The sequence below is a fragment of the Gekko japonicus genome, unplaced genomic scaffold (assembly GCF_001447785.1).
Source record: "Gekko japonicus isolate JY-2015 unplaced genomic scaffold, Gekko_japonicus_V1.1 scaffold648, whole genome shotgun sequence".
Taxonomy (NCBI): Eukaryota; Metazoa; Chordata; class Lepidosauria; order Squamata; family Gekkonidae; genus Gekko; species Gekko japonicus.
This window is the reverse complement of record NW_015169193.1, coordinates 147,931-170,169: the sequence shown is the minus strand read 5'-3', so window position 1 is coordinate 170,169 and position 22,239 is coordinate 147,931. Positions and strand designations below refer to the sequence as shown.

The following is a 22,239-nucleotide window of genomic DNA, read 5'->3' as shown; positions in this document are numbered from 1 at the left end:
TTCCTGCCCAAAAATAGCCCTGGGATCCACCACAAATACACCATAAATGACATGGAGCATAGAAAATCCAGTAAGAAAATAAAACACACAGTAAGTCCATACTGGCCTCTAAAGTCACTCTAAGTGGCAGGGGTCGTTTTCTGCTGGAGCGTGGCAGAGTGGCGCTCCGGCAGAAAGGATCCAGGGGTTCCCCCCCCATTTCTGGCCCACCTGCGCAGGCCGACGGGCCAGGGAAAGCCCTTCAGAAACCCTTGCCGCCTTTCCCCTGAGCCTCTCCTCTTCTGCGGAGAGACTCAGGGGAAGGGGGTGGATTTAAATGCCTGTGTTCCCTGCCCGATGCTGCGGGGCACCTGGAGAACATCAGGGAGGGAACCCAGGCATGTCTGCCTCCCTGCCGCGGGGCACCTGGAGAACATCGGGCAGGGGACACAGGCATGACTGCCTCCCTGCCCTCCCCTCCTCCAGCCAGCCCACCATGGTGGGCTAGCTGGAGAAGGGGAGGGGAGGTGGGCAGACATGCTCCCCCTTTCCCTTGAGCCTCTCCGCTTCTGTAGAGAGACTCAGGGGAAGGAGGGGATTTAAATGCCTGGGTTCCCTGCCCAATGTTCTCCACCTGGAGAACATCGGGGAAGGAACCCAGGCATGACTGCCTCCCTCCCCTCCCCTCTCCTCCTTCAGCCAGCCCGCTTTTGCAGAGAAACTCAGGGAAGGGGGGGATTTAAATGCCTTTCTTTTCCTTCCCTATATGGGGAAGGGAGAGAAAAGCATTCTAAACATGCCTGCCCTGTGTCAGGGGATGTGGTATATGCAAATGAGTTATGCAAATGAGCTCCTGCACCTCTTTTTCTACGAAATCACCCCTTCTAAGGGGTGTATTTCAATATGTATGAAAATGATGCATATTTCAACCTGTAGTAGCCCAGCAAAACTCTGACAACACATGATATCTTTGATCATTTAATCCTGCATTTGGTCCACATTATTTACAGGGCCCTCTGAAGCTTCAATTTGTTCTGTGTGTGGAAGGCCCAAGCATTTGGATCTGTCTTTTCCCCGTGGAACTAATTGCCCCTATGTAGGGCCACTTTAATTTGTGAAAGAGGCAGCAGAGGACAGTGTTAAAATACTTTCCCCCCAAAACCCTTCCCCAATCTTCAAAGCATACAACCAGCTATGCTACTTATCTTTTTTAAAAACACCCAGCAGATTCTAGTCACAGATCTTTCCCCTTTTCTGGTTTCTTCCTCGCATTTTAAACACCTCAGAAGGCTTTACCCTAAACTGCAATTCTACATGTAGGGTAAAAGAGGCAAGAAAAAAGAAAACCCTGCTCCAGAGTTTAGCAAATGTTTGTAACTTAAATATATGGTAGATTGGCAGAGTCAGGATGCTTAGATTCTGTTTTGGGGGCTGGGAGAAGGTGCTTCCCAATTGGAGAACTACCCTGTTAAATAAGAACACACAAAGCTGCCTTATATCAAGTAAGACAATTGGCCAAGCTAGTTCAGTATTCTGACCTACAGGTATATTCCTGGGTTCAGACAGAGAGAGGTCTGATTCTTTAATTGGAGATACCTGGGATTGAATCTGGGGCTTTGTGAATGCATGATAACCAACAGGCCTGGAGAAAATTGTGCTGTCCCTTTAATAAACCCTTAATGTACGGAAATGCGCAGTTGAAGCTTTTCATGTCATGGAGGTAAATAACATCACCTGGTAAATAACATCACATTAAGCTGCTCAGGGACTGAATGTTTTTTCTCCAGGCAGTTGGTAATCCTATATGCATGCAAAACAGGTTCTCTGTCGATCTTAGTCAACTCTTCATTGACATCCTCTAAAATACAAGAACATTTCCTTTTCATAATATTTTTTGGTTTGCTTTACTGTACTTATTAATTTCCCCCCGAAAGTGTTATCAGGATCATTCTGTAAAGTATACCTTCATTACTGTATAGTTTTGTTGCCTGGTGCTTTATTAAATAAATTAAATAACTACCGTATTATCTTACATTTTATTGTCTTTTTGGCTGTCCCCCTCACTGAGCACAGTGCACAAAACCCAAAGTGCTACTTGGTTATATATGTGTCTGACCTCCTAAATGCATGTTGTTCTGTTGAGCATTGCCAGAGCCCACACAATGTTAGGTTTTTTACATTTTTTAATGAACTTTTATTATGTGTATGCTAATTTGCTGCTATACACAGGTTCTACCTGTTGGCAGAGTTTAAATATGCAAGGAAGTGGAGCACTGACTGTGTAGAGAAAAATAAGTAGGTTTATTAAAGAAGAACAAACTATTATAGATCATAGAAGAGAGAAAGCCTTAACTGCCTTAACTGTCTAGCCTAACTGCTATGATAGGAACAAAGGGCAATTGGAAGCTCTACAGGAGCAGGAAGTCTCCAGAAAAGCCAATCAGGAGACAGTAAGGACACAGTCTGAAAAAGTGGGAAGTCCCTAGTCTAGCTATGCTAACTACAAGTCTGTCAGGCTGCACTATAGACCTTGCATATTCCCACATTATCAATTGCTTTAATCCAATCTTAGCTATACTTATCGCTCAGTTACTTATGCATCTTGATTCCAATTAGCCCTTTCTGGCAATTAAACCCCCCAACCCCCTCTACGTATACATAATGGTTGGTATCTGAAGAAGCGTGCAGGCACTCAGAAGCTTATACCCAGAATTAAACTTTGTTGGTCTTAAAGGTGCCACTGGACTCAAACCTTGTTCTGTTGCTTCAGACAAACATGGCTACCCAAGTGAAGATTTCCAGGGTATAAGCTTTTGAGAGTAAAAGCTCCCTTCATCAGATATGTTGTTCTGTTGAGGCTAGGGTTGCCAAATCGGACTTACCTCGCCAGCGGGGGACCCTGGGGTGGCTCCCGGAGTGTGCGCGCGCTGCATGCACATCACAGGGAAGTGACGTCATGACGCCGGGCACGCTGGGGGCGGGGCCACAGCCATTTGAGGGGAAAACAGAGTTTTCCACTCAAATGGCCCCGCCCCCAGCGTGTCCGGCGTCATGACATCACTTCCCTGTGACGTGCACGCGGGGGTGGGGTTTTCCCCGGGGCCCGATTCCGCGGGGGCGGAAATCGGGCCTACAAAGCGGGGGGAAATCCGCCCCCCGGGGGGATTTGGCAGCCCTAATTGAGGCGCTACTAGATTTGAATCTTGCTATTCAGTAGACATCTCTGATTACTATTCTTCAAACTAATATTTTCAATTATGCATCAGGTTATTGCTCATCGTGGTGGCCACTGGACATTGCTACAGAATGCTTGCCGAAGCCTTTGGAACTATACTCAGGAAGTACGGTTGATCACTAAAAATTTACAGTCTTTACACGGACCGTTTCCTATTACTTGGGATCTTTTCCTTAACACCATCTGGCTACCATACTACCTGGCATCAGATTCACTGCTTGATATGATAGTTGATCTCCAGTCCAATAATTCTGTTAAGGTAAATGTATTTTAATTAATGTGGTCCTTCTATTATTACATCATTTTTCAGTTTAAAACCAGCTGAATAACAGTCATCAGTATAGATTCCTTCTGTTTTCTTGCTCTTATTACCTTTGAAGAACTACTCACAATACTGTGGCTTTATTATTCCTTTTTGATACTCAGTATATATAATATATCTATTTTACTAAAGAGGTATGAGCTTTCGTGTGCAAGGCAATCTTTTAAAATTACATTGGAATGGCACGTGAGGTTCTAAACTTATAGACAGGGATTTAACAGCAAATTAACATGTAACACGATGATGTTTAAGTTATGCAAAGCGAGAAACTAAATTCCTTATAAGCTTAACTTTTTATTTAGTTTTTCACTTTGAATAAACCTTTGTTGGACTTAAAGGTGCTCACTGGACTCTAAATTTATTCATAATATTTACCATAGATTCCATTTCCATTTTCTAACATGCTATAACATGTAGGAGTTTTTTTAACTAAAATTAATGATTGATAAACACAACATTACTGTTAAACCTTGAAAGATTTCTGTACCAATTAATGAAGGTGTGAGGATAAAACTCCCATACATATTCTCCCAAATTAGATGTGTTGTTACATAGAAAGTCTACCATACCTGGCAGTATAATAGTTCTCATGTATACCCCACTTTTCTCCCCAGTGGTGATCCAAAGTTGCTTTCAATATTCTCTTCTCTATTTTATCTTTACAACAATCCTTTGAGATTGGTTAGGTTGAGAGTGTCCCAAGGTCACCCAGCAGGCTTCCAGAGTCTCAGAAATCCTAGTCTGATACTCTTAACATCTGAAATGGAGACTGCGTCATCCCCCCAACACTGCTGGTAATCTCTGCTGCATAATGCTGTCTTTTCTCTTGTACAGATTATTGAAGTTGAAGGAGATTTCTGTGTTCCAAGTTGCATAGGAGGCATTGCTAATGACGAAGGTGGTTTTAATCTTTCTTTTGAAAATCCATTTGACGATGTGAATATTGTTGACTTGAAAGGAATATATGATTTGATCCTGCGAACTTTAGAAATTCTGTTTCATTTGAAGAAGTGGGAATCCCTAGCATACTTAGCCCTGCAGTTTAACACTCTCACACAGTAAGTAACATATGTGGCCTATCAGAAATTGAAGGGATGGTTTATTTGGAAAAAATGTTAATGTAATATTTCTCTGGCCCTTTGTAGTGAGAGATATACTGAGGTGGTGACTCCTTTGCTGGTGTTTGCCCAGAGACAACTGCAGGAAAGAATGCAACTTCTTAGTGACTCTAAAAGCCCACAACTTGATTCCAAGTCAATTATTTTTGTCAATGATACTGTAAACAAGGTGAGAAATAAAATTAAATACATGCAACACATTGAGAAAATGTTCTATATGTTTCTACTGGAACTGTGTTGTCACAATGCTCTCAATGTCAACTGGTTTCACTCATATATGTCTGTTAATGTGAATTCATAAATTTGTGGAAAATTTGGAAAATTGTGGAAAGGTTTTGAAAATACATGGAGACTTCGGGGGTGGATCCAGGAGAGGGTGGGTTTTGAGGAGAGGAGGGGCCTCAGCATGGTAGATTGCTACAGAGTCCACCCTTCAAAGCAGCTATTTTCTCCAAGGGAGCTGATCTCTGTCAGCTGGAGATCAGTTGTAAAAGTGGGTGATCTCCAGGCCCCACCTGGAGGCTGGCGACTCTACCTGATGATGAACTTTGGTTTTATATTTTCACATCTAAAGTATTTTGTAGTCATAGCCAGGACTTTGCAGTATTTTCAGAGTTGAATTTTATGTATCTAAATATTGACTTAAGAGCCTAGGGTTAGATAGCCAAGCTTAAAAATATGAATAGATTTGACTGCATGAGAAATATTCTCTTAGGTACCCTGCAGACATTTCATTTCGACCAAGCTGCATGTTGCTGGAAAACGTAATGCAAGATCTCTTGACCACCATTTCCACAGCACAGGTCAGAGCGTGTACTGATATAAGCCCTGTTTGTCCCCAACAGGTTTGCTTTTCATGTCCTTTTAAACTACTAAAACCTGTGTGTATAGTAAGATATCATGTGCCAACCACATACTGGCTATACTAACTACAGATGCTCCAGCATTTTAAATGAGGTTGTGATAATATTATTAAAACTTTCTGTTTGTGATTAGTGAAGCACATAATTGATTTCACAGTACTTTATTTATTTGAAAATCTTGTGTTAGGGTGTCCCCACATTTGCTGTCTCTAGAACTGAGTCAGTAACTTTAGATGGCATATATTTATAATTATAAATATGAAGTAATTTTAAATTTTCCAGAGTAGATTTGTGAATACTTAAATTCTTTGTGTAAATTCAGTGGATGTAGAGCATAAGAGCTTTGCTTATACAAGTTATGCAAGTCATTTTGTTAACAACTGTACAAAGCACGTACAAAACAGGAATTTATGGTTGACTATTACCAATTCTCTGTGTTGTCAGATACAAATCTAAAACATTGAAATACTGAATATTTTAATTTTACAGTTAAGTAATTCCGTTATTTTTACACTAATATTAATTATGTGTAGCTAGTTTTAAATCTCTTTATTACATCATTTTAGATGAAAATCAAGCAAGATCACTTGTTTCTGTTCCTGTGGATGTGACAGATTCACTAAAATGTTTCCGAGAGAGTCTAGAAAAATCAAAACACCATAGCAGAGCCCTTAAATATAGCAGGAAATTGCTTTCATTATTTCTTGCTGATACACAAGGTAAACTGTTTATGTTTCTTAGTTAACAATCAGGTGTATGTACCATTATGAATCTACTTTGAGAATTTAAACACTGGCAGATTTCTTTTATTTGTTTAGATATTTATACCCCTTTTTATTTCCCAGTGTGGACCTGAAGTGGCTTACAACATCGTTGTCCCTCCTCCATTTCATCCCCACAACAACAACCCTGTGACATAGGTTAGACTTGAGAGAGAGTGAGTGACTGAGTCCAGGTTACTCAGTTAACTTCCACCCCATGAACTTCCATCACCTGTGGAGATTTGAATCCAGGTCTCTCAGATCCTAGTCTGATTCTCTAACCACTACACCACACTGGTAACTAGTAAAATATAATGATTAATCTAGGTACTCATTTGATGTAAAGGATCATCAAAAGTTTGGTATTTATTCAGCTCATATCATTTATGTTAATTTTAAGGGCCAAATATTTACAGCATTGTTAGGCAAAGGTTTGAAATTCAAATTTCTGAATATATTTACAATAAGGAAACAAGGAAAATTAAATGAGTGGGGAGACGCATCAGTAGAGATAATTTCAGAATACTCATGAGCACCAAATCTGTAAGATCTAATGCAGACATAATATATTGCTGGCCCTTAAACAGGCTTTAGAAATTGGGATCAGGTTGGAGGACTATATATTTTCCCTCCAGTATCCTCTTTCTTGGGTGTGAACTCCCCCCCCCTCCATTTACTTTGGTTTGATGTTATGTCTGGCCAACATTAAATTTACTTAATGTTATTGCAAAATATGTAGGCTTCTGACTTTGAAAACTAGGAAAACAAGGATGTTGGTTTGGGGATTTCAAAAGGTAGGTTCAGAACACCCTGGGTAGATGTACTGCTTGTGGCCCCAGTGCCAAGGGGAGGGGTGAGGTGTGGGCCAAAGGCAAAGAGCCCTTCTATACCCGACTAAATACTAACCCCATTTACACATCAATTGAAATAATACACATGCACACAAAGTTTTCAGAGAAATGTGAAATAAAATTGGCCACAACTTTATTGGTTACAGTTGTAGTATGCTTTGGCTCAGCATGGAATACTGGATCCAGTTCATTGACTGACCTGCCTGCCAGTCAGTGATCCACTGGAAACCTTGGGATGACTGGATCCCACAAGGGTGGACACCCCGAGATGGTCTCCTCTGCCACCTGAGCATGAGGGTAATCCCTGGCCATGCCTCAGGGCTGGGCATACCACTTGACCCTCACGCCAAGATCCCTTGCTCAGGAAAATGGGCACGCAGGCTGGCTTTCCTGATAATGGATCTGGCCCTATGCTGATACCTCTGGAGGATTGGAGGACATTTCCATAGAGGACTTTTTTTGTAATGAAATTTGACTTGATTGTTTTCTCTTATAATGTTTAAATTATTCTTAAAATATAGTATAAATATAGTTTAAAAGAATTCATTCTGAGATCCATCAGTGGCTATTAGCCACAAGGTATAGATAGGAACTCTGGGACAAATGATGCTCTGTATTCTTGGTGTTTGGGGGAGGCAACAATGGGAAAGCTTCTAGTGTCCTGGCCCCATTGATGGACCTCCTGATGCCATCTGGTATTTTTGGCCACTGTGTGACAGAGTGTTGGACTGGATGGTCCATTGGCCTGATCCAACATTGGCTTCTCTTATGTTCTTATACTGCCAAGTTGTGTCAAAATTAAATGAAACAAAACCGTGTGCAAACCCTTTCAACCTACAGCTAACTAAAGGGCCAGGAGGTTGGGCCAAGTTGCCTGATGCTGAAAAGATGGTGAGTGGGGGTGGCACGGCGCCTTTAGTAGCATCCAGAGTGCCCTACCCCCAAAATCCACTGATAGGACTGGCGTTGGGTTGGGCAGTCCCAAGCTTCCAATGCTTGCTGCTGGCCTGCCATGGCTGCCCTCAGTCCCCCCTCCCCACAGCACTGCAAACAGGACCCTGGGTGAGTCTGGGCCCTGGCTTCTCAAAAGGAAGTTGGGGGATTTGCATACAAATGGGAGGGGCTAAGGAAGGGATTTGTTGATCGTGAGCCCCTTTCCTTGTGAATGCTAATGCAGAATTCTAATTACCTTTCAGGCTGGCTGGAAGGTCTAGTGAACTTTTCTGAACTATATAGTAGCACTCTCAGAATTAAACTTTTTCCTGCAAACTTTTTCCACCTTACTGTGAAGATTCAAACTTTCTTGGCTAGAGTATTTTCAGTAAATGAATTATTTTTCTGATCTAGAGCATTTTGGAAGATTAAACACAACATCAAAAAGCCGGATAAGTTCACCTGGGAAAGTTGCATTTATTATGGGGGAAGAGATGTTCTATCAACCGGAACCACCTGACCTTTCTAAAGAAAATTTTACTTTTCTCAGTATGGTTCAAAGCAAGCCAATTCCATGGTCAAAACTGTCAGTAGTCGTCTCTTCGTACGAGTACACACTTGGTAAGATTAAAATTCTTTTTTGTTTCTTACATGGATGCATACATGCAAGTATTTGACACCAAACCTCTCTTTGTGGAGTCCTATTTCAGTCTTCCCCTTGGTAGGACAGTCTATTTAGTGGGTATGCATTCTACTCACATATTTTAATTCTGTACTAAAGATTATGGTTTCTGTATCAAAGAAACATAATTCCAGATCTACTAAAAGTTCAGCTAATCTATTTCAACACAATAATATTCTTTTGTTTCTCACAATCCTCTTTCTCAAATTAGTCCATTGACTAAATTAATAGGTCTATGGATTTTAGAGGATTTCAGAGGACGGGCGGAAGTCAGGAAGGCCTGGCGTGATCTGGTCCATGGGGTCGCGAAGAGTCGGACTCGACTGTGCGACTGAACAACAACAAATGGATTTTAAAGATGTTGTATGCATATGACAGCCCTTTATCCCACCCCCCTTCTTTTTTGCCATTAAGACACAGCTGATTTAATGGTTATAAATCAGCCATATGGTTTTCAAGGTTTGTCATTGCCTGCTTCTGCATAGCAACCCTGAACTTCCTTGGTGGTCTCCCATCCAAATAATAACCAGGGCTGACCTTGCTTAGCTTCTGAGATATGATGAGATCAGGCTAGCCTGGGCCATCCTCTGTACCAAAATACACTTCTAGCCTAAACTGTAATCTTCATACAGTCTTACAATAATAGGAAGCAGTGGACCAGATATGGTTCTGTTTACATAAAATCCAAAATACTAACATGTGCAACAATATTTAAGATATTGCTTTACTATTTCCTGAATTCCCCCTGTTTTTCATATACACTCATTCAATTCTGAATATATTCATATTTTTTATATTTTTTCTTCAAATTGGTGAAAAACAGAAGCTCTTCAAACAAATGACCAGCAAGACCTCAGAGTGCAGGCACTTCATGAACTTGGAAATCTTCATTTTTGTACGGGAAACAAAAGGTATATTCTGTATGTAGTGCAGCAGGTACAAAATGATGGTGTTCTTAAATTTTTGTGAATGTATAATCACCCTTATTTCTTTAAAAAGCCAGAACCAGCTTTAGCAGGCTGAGAATTGGGACAAAAGAAGGGTGGATGGAGAAAAAGAAACATTTCTCCTTTCCTGTTTGGTAATTTTCCAGGTAAAAATCACTTTCCACAAGCTGCTTTTTCAATATCTGGGGGCAAGGTTACCCAGCATTTGCAAAAGCAGGCAGAACAGAAAGGGTGAAACATCTTTACATATCTGTTCTTCCCCCACCCTGATGTGTTCTGTGTAACATGTAGTTGGAGCCTGAAATGGTCACTGGAGAGGACATTTGAGATTAAGAATCTCATTGCATGAGATAAAGAACCTCATTTCCCTAAACTAAGTGACACTGCTTCAGTTCACTGTACTCTGAATGGGGGTGGGTAGGCTTCTATATCTTGATCTTCTCTCCTGAATTTTTATGTTGTTTGTTTCTACAGGTGTCAGTGGAGTTTGGTAAAGGTTACTGTAATTTTCATTCAAAGCCCTGATAGCTAGTTTGGGAGCTGAGAGTGTTGCAGTCTTGGGGTGTGCAACCCCCCCCTCCCCGGGTATTTTTTGGGTTCGGGTATATTGAAGAAGTGAGCAGTGACTCATGAAAGCTCATACCCTGCCACATATTTTGTTTGTCTTTAAGGTGCTACTGGACTTTTGTTTTTTTCTACTGATCCAAAAAATATCAGTATTTTCAGATATTCCCAAATCTCAATACTGGTATGGTATTGAGATTTGGGAAATATTCAGGATTCCTAAATTTTTTTGGGTCCAATGGACTCAAGAAGAAGAAAGAGAGAGTGAATCAGCTGGGGCAGCAGGAGCTGAGAGTCCCGCACCACCCCCTCCGGTCCTGGGCTGGATCTTCTTTGCAGCTTGGTTTAGATCGAGCTGCGAAGAGGAGCTAGCTCCAGCTGAGTTGGTGTGGAGCCGTCAGCTTCTGACACCCCCTGTTATCCTGGGCTGGCTGCTCTTTGCTGCTTGAGCTGCAAAGAGGAGCCAGCCCCAGCTAAGGGTTCTTCCCGCAGGATCTGCTGGTTAGCCCAGTTTAAACTGGGCTGCCCAACAGAGCCTGCCCAGAAGCTGATCCTGCGGGGAGAGTTCAACCTGCAAGCTCTGCTGGGAACCCCGGTTTAAACCAGAGTGCCCAGCAGAGCTGCCCCCGTCCTCCATTGTTTCCATTGGAGGGAAAAAGAGGTATTTAACAGGATTGCAGTCCCTTTAAATGCCTCTTGCAAGCTGTGAGTGAATTCAAAGTGACAAATTCAGCCGGAAGGCATTTAAAGGGACTGCAATCCCTTTAAATACCCTTTCCCTTCAGCTGTCTGGCAGCTGAGTTGGCCATTTTTTGATAGCTGAATAAATACTGGGCTCTATATTCAGCTGAAAATGTATCCAGAAAATAGTGATAAGGTGTTTTTCAGATTTTTTTTTTTTGGGGGGGGGCTAAGTATAGACCGAATGCATACGCCTAGTCTCTTTTTCTCCAGGTCCTCAGTTACATCCTGGCTCCTAGAAGGACCCCAGCCCCTGTGCAAGCTGCATAACTGCTTCCAAAGAGACTAAAAATGTACAACCACTTTCATTCTTTTCACCTTAACCAGTTCATTGAGAGACCAGCAGGACTGGGTGTTTAACTATCCCACATAGTCTTGTTTTAGGTCTGTGTCTCTGCCTCCTGTGTGTAAGTCTACAGTTTAGTGACATTTTCTGCGGAGGTGGGCGTTACATCTTGCACTTGAGGATTCAATGCAAAATAAAACTGCCTTTATTTTTCATTTTCTAAAATGGCACCAATATAACGGACATTTTAATGCATTACAGAGCTGCTTTCAAATGCTGGTGTCAAGGCCTTGATGGAGCCCTCAACATAGTCAATGCACTTCATCACTGGCATGAGCTAGCTGGCTTGTCAGAGAATGACACTGGCAACTTGGCAAATAGATCTCAAGTTTACTGTGAGAAATTCATTGCTCGGGCTGGAATTTGGGGGTGCATACAAGGAGGTGTGTTAGCAGCTAAAATTGCTCAGTGAGTATTTTATTAATTTATAATTCAATTTTCTCAGCCAGTGATCCCATCTTTAGTGAAGGATGGAATGTTTCATTAAAAAGTATTTTAAGAGGCCAGCCAAGAAACACAAGATTGTACAATCATATTCTTTTTGTGTACCGAACATCCCAGATTCGATCCTTGGCATCTGTGCTTAAAAGGATTAGAAAACGATGATGTGAAGCACCTCTGGCTGAGATCCTTGAGAACTGATTCTGGTCAGAGTAGACAACACTGACCTTGATAGACCACTGGTCTGACTCAGTTTGTGGTAGCTTCTTGCACGTTCATGAGATTCCCATGTGTGGAATCTTTTTCCAATATGAAGATTGCCACTTCTAGATCAGCATGTCAGTTTACCATTTGACATTTATACAACAGAAGTTGAAGTATCACACTTTCTTCCAAATACTTGTTTTTTACTTAAATTCTGAGTTCATTATCATAACTATAAGCACTTGTGGTAGTGCTATAGCAAAAATTAAAATCATGACTACGAGTAATACATTGACAGTGCAGTTTTAAGCAGAGTTACACCCTTCTAGGGAGCTGCGGTGGCTCAAGTGATTAAGATGCTGAACTGTAGGCTGTGGAAGGTCGGTAGTTCAGCAGTTCGAAACCCAAGTGTGCCGCATGACGGAGTGAGCTCCCGTCTCTAGTTCCAGCTCCTGCCAACCTAGCAGTTCGAAAGCAAGAAATTGCAAGTAGATAAATAGGGACCACTCCAGTGGGAAGGTAACAGCGTTCCGTGCGCCTTGGCATTTAGTCATGCCGGCCACATGACCACGGAAACGTCTTCGGACAGTGCTGGCTCTTCGGCTTTGAAACGGAGATGAGCACCGCAACCCTAGAGTCGGATTCGACTGGCTTTCGAGCAAGGGAACCTTTACCTTTTTTACACCCTTCTAAGCCCATTGAATTCAATACATTCAGAAGGGTGTAACTCTGTTTAGGCCTAAACTGTGATTTACTGCTTGAGAAAAAGCACTGGGTGGAGAAGTAAAGGGGTGTAAAAGGTGTGCCTGTGGTGACAGCTGATTCCTTTTACAGCTGTGTTCATGCTGTCTGAACTAGTACGGATTAAACTGGAAAGAAAGCAAAGGGGAAATCCTATGCAAGGGCAATCCTGTGCAAAACATCTTGGCAACCACAAACACATCTGCTAATGTTTCCTATTGATCTAGACACAATAGTTGCCCAAGAGCCATAAATCTGATTTCTTCTGTCACTTACCCTTCCTTTTCAAGGAATGTGTGAATGTGAGTGGAATGTGTGAATGTGAGTGGAACCGAAGAGGTTGCTGTTACACCTTAATTTAAGGCAGGGTTCATGTGGGAATAGTATTCCAGTGCCACAATGTGTGTGGAGAAATGTGTATTAACAGATTGTTATGATGTGATTATCTTGTTAGAACGGAACAGGAATCATCTTCATTTTCATGGTAAAAGACTATGAAGCACTGGTTAGGTTAAAACAGCCATTTTAAAACTTTTCCTCCTGTTCTACACTTAGGCACATCTTATTAGAGGATGTAAAATTAAGAACCAAGACCTGTATTTTATCTGCTGTTCTGTTCAAGGTAATTAATATGCTTTAATTTTAGATCTTATCTGGTAATTGGAAAAGTTATTTTCAGTATTTTTACCTGCAGCGGTATATAAATTGTTATTCAAAGGAAAGATTGTACTGCAAGAGAACAATTTAACAAAGAGTCATATGAATAGGCTTTAGAAATGTTCATGATTATTGTTTAAAAATTATTTGTTATGAAATAGCAGTGAAGCACTTTGCTGTCCAAGAATACATAAAGCTAAACAGCTGTTTGCTGTTTGCTAGAGCTCTGGCTGCAAATGTCATAGCTTTGATTCAAATATTCCCCTGAGCAGGAACAGGTACTACTGCCAGTGTTAACAGTGCTAGTCATCAGTTAGAGAAAAAAGGAAACTGGAATCAGTCTCCATCCTCAGAAACAGGTAATCTGCCCTTTCTAAGCTGACAATATGGAACATCTGATTGACATTTCTTTTCCTTTTACATTCATAATGTCTGTTCCAGAAAGATATCTGTGCATGAACTCTGCTTCTGCATGGACATTGCCCTCATTGAATCCAGGTCCATGGTTTCATGTATTTGTAGCAGGGAGTCCAAAAAACTAAGGACTGAATCCTTTGCATCCTTTCCATTGGAGCAAGAAGCATACAGTAAAGGTTCTGCTGATATAACGATGTTAATGCAACAAGGGGTGATTTTAATCTTTATTCTTCCTATGACAGTCCCTTGTTTTGTGTGGCTTTCAGTCCATACAGACCCTCCTCCCTCAGTATCACCTTTTTGGTGGTCACCAGCAGGGGTATTTTGGGGCCGGAGCACACTGGAGCATTGCTCTGGCAGCCCGTGTGGCGGCAAACCCCACCCCCAGCTCCCTGCGCCGAAAGCGCTGTGGCCGGGGGAGGCCCGGAGAGCCCCACCGCTGGGTCCCTCGGGTCCGCGCAGAAGTGCTGCGGCTCGGGGGAGGCACGAGAGCCCCTCCCCCGGGCAGAAATTGCAAGTAGATAAATAGGTACCACTTCAGTGGGAAGGTAACAGTGTTCCGTGCGCCTTGGTGTTTAGTCATGCTGGCCACTTGACCACGGAAATGTCTTCAGACAGCGCTGGCTCTTCGGCTTTGAAACGGAGATGAGCACCGCAACCCTAGAGTCGGATTCGACTGGCTTTCGAGCAAGGGAACCTTTACCTTTACCTTTTACCCTTATACATATTTGGGGCTACTTACCTAATGGGTACTGCCTATGATCACCAGTTGTGAGAGGCTGAGCTGCCTGCTTTGACTTTGAAGGCCTGTATAGTGCAGAATGTTCTCCAAACAATGGGTGGATCCCACCATCATTCCTCCAGCCTAGGCTTACCAAACGCCGGCGGGGGAAATCTATTTCCTGGCAGGATGCGTGCCGCGGGGGACGGCTGTGCGCGCTGCACCCGCCGTCGCCAGGATGTGACGCTCCGCGTTACCCTGGCAACGGGACCCAAACAGCCCCGTTGCCAGAGTAACGCGGAGCGTCACATCCTGGCGACGGCGGGTGCAGCGCGCACAGCCGTCCCCCGCGGCACGCATCCTGCCAGGAAATAGATTTCCCCCGCCGGCGTTTGGTAAGCCTACCCCCACAGGCCAGCCGGGGAAGGGAAGGGGAGGCTTTTGAAGATGCCCCCTCCTTTTGCTTCCCCTTCTGACAACACTTCTGGTGCTGTCAGGGGGCATGGCATATGCTAATAGCCTAGTAGCTCATTAACATACCATATGCTAATGAGCTCCTGCAGCTCTTTTTCTACAAAAAGACCCCTGGGGGAATTGCGGTGGGAAGGTGAAGATGAAAAAAAAAAGCCCCTCACTTCACCAACATCTTGTTGCAATATGCAAGGTCTATAGTGTAGCCTTATTTTTTATTTTATTTTATTTATTCAATTTATACCCCGCCCTCCCCGACAAGCAGGCTCAGGGCGGCTTACATAAAAAATTCAACGTATAAGTAACAGTTATAAAACAATCTTAACACAGTCATAAAACAGTTCAACTATCATAAAGTGCTACTACTGTCATAAGTGCTAGAACAGTAGATTTCAATTATAGCCTTGAGATGGCGGTAACATGATGGTCAGTTCAGGTGATCTAGGTAGATGCACAACTTATTTAATTTATTTCTTTCTGCAGTAGGCACAGCTATTGATGGTAAGGCCAGGGCAAAGGGCCCTCAGGGGGACAGCTAAAGGAATGATAGTTAGCATAGCTTGATTAGGGACTGCCCACAATTTCAAATTATGTCCTTGCTGTCTCCTGATTGGTCTTCTGGAGACTTCCTGCTCCTGCAGAGCTTCCTGTTGTTGTTCCTCCTTCAGCAGTTAGTTTAGACAGCTAAGGTTCTCTCTCTTTTATGTTCTATAATGGTTTGTTCTTTAATAAACCTACTCTTCTTTCCCTCTAAACCAGGGGTGTCAAACATATGGCCCGGGGGCTGGAACCAGCCCATCCAGGGCTCTTATGCAGTCTGTGAGCAACTAGTGCAAGGGAGGGAACAGGAGACTGCTCAGGGGGAAGTGGGCAGAGCTACTCCAATTGTGGGTTCAGCATGGCAGAAAAACCTCATCTGCAACTGTCAAGCAGTGTGGGAGCATCTGCCCAGTGCTGCACCACTGGCTTTCCAGTCCACCCATATGGGTTTTCCTTTGCACCCTCCTCCCAGCCCATGGGGCCTTGCAGTGAGGAGAGAACAACTTGGAGTTTACCAGCTGCTGTCCTTTATACAGTTATATCTCTGGTGCCTGGCATTCATTTTATGGCACACATGGCTCGGCCCAACGAAGTGACCTTTATGTCAGATCTGGCCCTTGTTACAAATGAGTTCAATATCCCTGCTCTAAACAGTCAGTGCTCCCCTTTCTTGCATATTTAAACTCTGGCAACTCATCTTCCACTGGTGCTGCATAGGACTGAACTCTTGGAAATTAACTCCTGTGATGTGGTCAGACCTCTCCACAGACTACTTAACCTTTCCATGCCTACTATTTCTCTTCCCCAAACCAGACCCCAATAGTTCCTGACTCCAGCAAAAGAAGTGTATTAATTTCCTTACCTTGCACTCTCAGGTGATTCCTTTGAAAAACAAAACAAAAACATCAGCAACAACAAAACACCAAACCCAGTAGTAATCTGCCACCACAAAAGATGGGTGCTAAATAGGTTTCATTTTATAATTAATAACTTTCTCGCTGTGCTTCAGGGTTTTGGATATCTTTCAGTTTCACATTAAAGTCAAAATCTGGCTTGAATATTATAAAACTTGACAGAGAGGCTAAACATCGGTAGGCAGTGAACGCTTAAATCCAAGACATCCAAGGCTAAATCCTGTCAATTCATTTTCTTCTGGCTATTCAGAAGACAGTCCACCTATCTGATAGCAAGTGCTTTGGTTGGACTAGACTTGTGTATCTGAGACCTCTCCCCCTTATATAGAGCCCCAAAGGAATGTTTCTTGTAAGTTTTTAGTTTATAATTGTGCTTTAAAGTTTGTTGACAAGGTTGTAATTCCCATATATTTCCATTGTCTGATGTCCTATCCATCCAGTAAAAATTAAAACCCATAACTTAGAAGCAGGGCAGATTCATATACTTATGCAGTGTCATGATTCCGTTTATTCTAGGTTCTGACATTTTCTAGATTAATTTAACATGCATATGAAAAACATGAAATGTGTTTAAATATTATGTAGATTTTGTTATGTAGATAGCATTTGAAGATTAATGTTCTGTACTTTTCAGTCCCTTTTTAGAGCTTCATTACCACATCCTATAGCTGATTGTGACTTCACACAGTATGAGATAGAGGAATTAATTCCTGGCATTGATTTGTTTGTGGATAACTACAGAGCTGATGTTGCATCAGTTGTTGGAAGTCTGAGTTTCATTATGTTTGAACTGCATTGCTGTAAGCAGAATCTAATAGTAAGTACTGTGTGTAAATCGGTTATAAAGTTTTACATAGAAAATAGTTATAAATATAAGAAGGTGCATGGTGCTTAGTGGGTCTTGTCAGTGAGGTATCCAGATGGCTTAAGTCAGTGAGCCAAGTCACATGCTACCCTCCTTTGGAAAAAAGAGATAAACTGGAACATGCTGTTAATTTATGTGCATGGTTTCAGAATTAGAAGGAACTGTGCTAAATCACTGGCTTCCAAAGATGCTGGAATAATAAGGATGAAATAGATGCTCGATGGAAGGGTCCAGGACAGTGTTCACTGTTGCATTCCTGATGTCACCTGCTTTCTATGTCAGTAGAGTACCACTTTAAACACTTTCTAGGATGAATCATCTAGCATAGTGTGACCGTTTGTTTACTCCTAGCTGGAAATTCTGATGAGTCAGTGAAAACATGCATAGCACGATGCAGAATATCCTGCTCCAGGAAAACACCTTTTCATTTCAGCTAGACAAGAGAGCAGGACAAGCCTATGAATGCTATGCACTGCCATGCTATTCTAGCAGTGTAAGGGCACAGTGGAAGCGCAACTCCTTGCTGCCCGTTGGCCTTTAGGGTGAAGGGAAGGGCAGCCCACTGGGGAATGGAAATTGTAGAACTGCTCTTCCTCTGATTCTAATTCCTCCCTTAATCTCCTTCAGATTTTAAACTGGCTGTTAAGGGAGCGCCAATCCTAATCCCACTTTTAAAATACTGGGGGGGGGGCTGCCTTTTTAATGTATAGAGGTTCCCTGATCAATTGCAGCTTCTTTTCTTGTAGTTTCTAATCCTTGATTTTAATAAATGTTTGTGCTCTTTGTATGCCATTAAAGGAAAAGATGCAACTAATAGATCTAGAAGTTAGAAAGCAAATGTTTACAGAACTCTCTGATTCCTCTGCAGATTTTGCCACTCTTTTCACTGTATCAATACTTTGTTTCTGAAGTTTGTCGGAACGCAATTAAATGTATTGAAGGAAGGATTCTTAAGGTAATACAGCCTTTGAACAGCACCTTAGATTTTCCACTAATCATTTAATTTTATTGGTTACTAAACTAATTTCTGTTCTGACCTGGATGGCCCAGGCTAGGCCGATCTTGTCAGAATTCAGAAACTAAGCAGGGTCGCCCCTGACTAATACTTGAATGGGAGACCACCAAGGAAGTTGGGTCTGTAAGCAGAGGCAGGCAATGACAAACCACCTCTCAGTGTCTCTTGCTTTGAAAAAGACATGAAGGGATTGTTACAAGTCATTTGTGACTTGATGGCACTTTCCACCACTACCTAACTAACCTCTGTGTTCAGTATATTTCGTGAATCTATTAATGGGAAAAATTATAATTTAAAATGTTTTAAAGTTAAGGCATGCTTCAGCATTTTGCTATTCTAGTAAACTTTGTTTTAAAGAAAAAAATCTTATTTTTATTCAGGTTATATAAAAGTTTGCACAGCACGAAGTGGGATCTAGTTTTCTAACTGCTGATATACATGGTCCTGGAGGTATACTGAAATGTAGAAATCCACCATCTGTAATATTTACAATAATATATATGGTATACCATTACTTTTTGTACTAACATCATAGTCTATTTCCATATATGATTGAGGTTAATACAATAGATGATGGATTCTCATGGAGAAACATCTGTTTTCCAGCCTGTTATACTACTTGTAGGGAGTTTTTTTGCCTGAAAGTTTCTTTATGAATCTAATGCAAAATGAGACTATATCTGGAGCCTTGGTTTTGCTGTTCTGTAGATGCAGTACTGGGTTTTTTTTTTTTTAATATAATGGCAATACAATTCTTTGTGGTCCTCTGTTTTGTTCTTTTTTTACTACTTGCTTTGATGACCTGCTTCCCTATCTTTTTCCCCTTGCTTTTATGATTTTTACCATTGTGTGTAAAGCTGACATTTCTTCTTTTTTTAAAGATAAAGGTGCTTACAGATTTAGGATTTTTCTCTGATGCATTCCATGAACTGTGTACTGTTAACTTTGGAGACAAAGTCCCATGGAAACTGCCTGCAGGCTACAAGTTTGTTCCAAAATTGCAGGTAAAAATGTTTTCTTTCTTCTGTACCCTAATATGACTGGGAATTAATTCTATGATGTTTGCCTTTTAGATTGGTCTTGCCCAATTCTTTTCTAGTGGTTGACTCCTACTATAATGTTTATTATTTCCCCCCTCTTTCTGAGGCCATGATTAACCAAGGAACTGCTGCCCCAGGAATCAGTAGCGGAAGCAAAAACAAAATATAATTGTGATGACCCAGCAAAACATGAATTGGAGCACATGCTAGAACATGCCGGATTACTATTTAATTTTTCCTATCTTCTTTTGAAATAATACATGTTTTTGCTATGTAATATTCATTATTATGTTTTATTAAATTGTAGGCCTGTGCAAACTTTGATGAATCATTACCTCTCTTGGCGATTGTGAATCTAGAGGTAAGTCAACTGTTGTATGTAAAATGAATTCATTTGTGGAGCAAACTGAATTTGTGTATGTTCAGCTTTATCTGTCCTTGCAGCTGATAACCTGGAATAGAAGATACATACTATTTTATCTTTTCCAAACACAGTAATTTTCTTCTATAGTATTATTTGTATCTTCCTTTAAATTAAATTAATGACATTTTACTAGAAATATGTCTATGTATTTTAACATAATTTCCTTTTAACTTTAAAGGTGATTGAAGATGTATTTAACAGGCCTCTTCATTCAGTCTGGACTTCACTCTGTGATTCACGAATCATGAATAACTTAATATTGGCGAAAATGCATTTCATTCTTTCACTGTCTGCAACAATAAATTGCATTCCTGAAAAAGTGATGAAAGCAACTTATTGTGTGGACAGCGATACCTTACGAAAGGGAGGCAAAACTGCACATGCAGTTTTAAAAGGTACTGTTACCATAAAATGATATCTTTATAAGGAACTTTTGTTTGAACTCCTGGAGGTTTATAATATTTCTGAAATAATTTATGGCCTTGCTTGGTATATTTCCATTAATACTTCTAGGAAGGGTGCATCTAACCAAAATTAAGGACTTAAATAGTGCAATCCTAAGGGCTGTCTGTGCTGGAGCAGTTGGGTGCTGATGTAATCATGGAGCTGCTGGTCTGCTCCCTAAAGGCTTCCGGCAGAGACTGGGAGGCTGGAAAAAGACTGAGAAGTAGAGTTGCACAGGCTGCAACCATGTCAGCATCCCCAGCAACCATGCCGTAGTGTCTCATACAGGTCTTGAACTAATCACAGGTTGGCAGGACCAGGGACCTAAGCCTGTGCACATTAAAGCTGAGGGGCAGGGCCATGGACTGCGGGACTGTGTCTGCAGCACCACACCTTTAAAGAAGTAGTGCCCTGCCTAACAATAACAGGGCAGCTGACAGTGTGGTCAAGGGCCCCTGCAATCTCCCACTGGCGGCAGGTCTAGAGCCCATGTAGTCCAGACACAGCAATCATGAAGAAAAGGGTATGGGGAGATTAGAAGGAGAGTGTGCCCAGTCAGGGACCGATTCTGCAAAAGCAGTTGTCTCGCCCTTGGTCTCCTGTTTTCCCTGGTTGTACTGCTCAATTTCCCACTATTTGCTGCGTGGCCGCATTTTGACCCACATCTCCTCCCGATTTCCTCCGTGTCTTCTTGATCCTTATTTTTTAGGATCAAGAAGATGCGGGGGAAATCGGGGGGAGATGCTGGTCAAAATGTGGCCGCACAACAAATAGTGGGAAATTGAGCAATACAACCGAGGGAAATGGGAGACCAAGGGCAGGACAACTGCTTTTGCGGAATTGGTCAGGGTGTCTGCTGCTCACCAGCAGAAGCACAGCCCAGCCATTCTGCTGGGGGTGCCCTGGGACAACCCTGGGCCACCCCTGAGTTCTCCTCCTCCCAGAGTAGCAGGCAACTTCATCTTTAAAGCTCCACCTTGCTTCTTGTTTCCCATGGAGTTTGCTTTAGATATACTGTTGCTGGTCAGTCCCAGACAAAGATGGACTGGGGCATTTGGAGGGGGTGTGTGTTTCTGTGGCACTCCTGCCTTGCTGGCAACCGATGTGGGGGGGCATTCACAGGCTGAAATAGTTTAGGGAGCCAACTACAATCCACCATGCCCCTGGCCCACCACTTCCACAGTGGCACAGGGGCCTACGCTACTGGACTACTGATGCGTGGCTGCTGCTGTGGGTGGCAGGGTGTTACTGGAGCAGTGTACCAGTATAACTCTGACTTACCTTGGTATATCTCAAGATACACCAGGATAACAACTAGTCAGCTCCCTGAGTTCTCCCCCCATTTAGGATTGCACTGTTACGTCCTTTTGATTTCAGATGCTGTGTTCAGATTTTTCCCATTGAAATGAAAAGGGCATAACATTCTTTACATTGTGCCTATTGTTTTAAACGTTTAGTGTTTTAGAATTTAGAACATTTAGTGTTTTAGAATGTTTGTAATAATCTGATCTTCTTCGTGGTCTCTGTGCATCACACCTATGGGGTTATGCGCCTGCGCTGTTCCGAATCGTGGTGTGCAAAGCTCACATGCCCACTCCGCATGCCCAAGGAGGTGGGGTGCGGACATCCCGCCAGTTCTCTTCTGACTGCCACACTGTTAACTGCTTGCCAGTTGGTTTAGAACTGTTATTTTCCTCTCACGAGGGATTATCCAAATCGTTCTTCTTTTTCCTTTTTACTACGTTTATTTTGGTCTTTACCAAAAAAAAAAAAAAGACTTTTTCTGAGGGCCTCCACCCCTCAGGCGGCTTCTCGCCTCCCCCCCCTCTCTGAGATAAAATTTACTTTGCCTCATACGAGAGCCCTCTTTTCATTTCAGGGCCATTTTTGCTGTTTTATGGCCGAAAAGTGGGGGTGTTTTAAATTGTGTGTTGGCTGTGGCAGCAAACCTGCCCCCCCCCCCCCCTGAAAGCCACACACTTTCCCTCCTCCGCATAGTAACA

The 22,239-nt window shown here is 42.2% G+C and overlaps 1 protein-coding gene across 1 annotated transcript in view; it reads left to right on the top strand.

The window, feature by feature from the left end:
* Positions 1–22,239, top strand: part of CFAP54 (cilia and flagella associated 54) — a 219,965-nt gene that overhangs the window by 126,092 nt on the left and 71,634 nt on the right. The window contains exons 35-47 of the mRNA XM_015416272.1: positions 3,246–3,473; positions 4,371–4,594; positions 4,682–4,823; positions 5,370–5,457; positions 6,084–6,236; positions 9,568–9,655; positions 11,544–11,750; positions 13,284–13,350; positions 17,083–17,265; positions 18,182–18,268; positions 19,210–19,332; positions 19,676–19,729; positions 19,971–20,187. Coding sequence (XP_015271758.1) covers positions 3,246–3,473; positions 4,371–4,594; positions 4,682–4,823; positions 5,370–5,457; positions 6,084–6,236; positions 9,568–9,655; positions 11,544–11,750; positions 13,284–13,350; positions 17,083–17,265; positions 18,182–18,268; positions 19,210–19,332; positions 19,676–19,729; positions 19,971–20,187 — 1,861 coding nt within the window. The remainder of the gene's footprint in view (positions 1–3,245; positions 3,474–4,370; positions 4,595–4,681; positions 4,824–5,369; positions 5,458–6,083; positions 6,237–9,567; positions 9,656–11,543; positions 11,751–13,283; positions 13,351–17,082; positions 17,266–18,181; positions 18,269–19,209; positions 19,333–19,675; positions 19,730–19,970; positions 20,188–22,239) is intronic.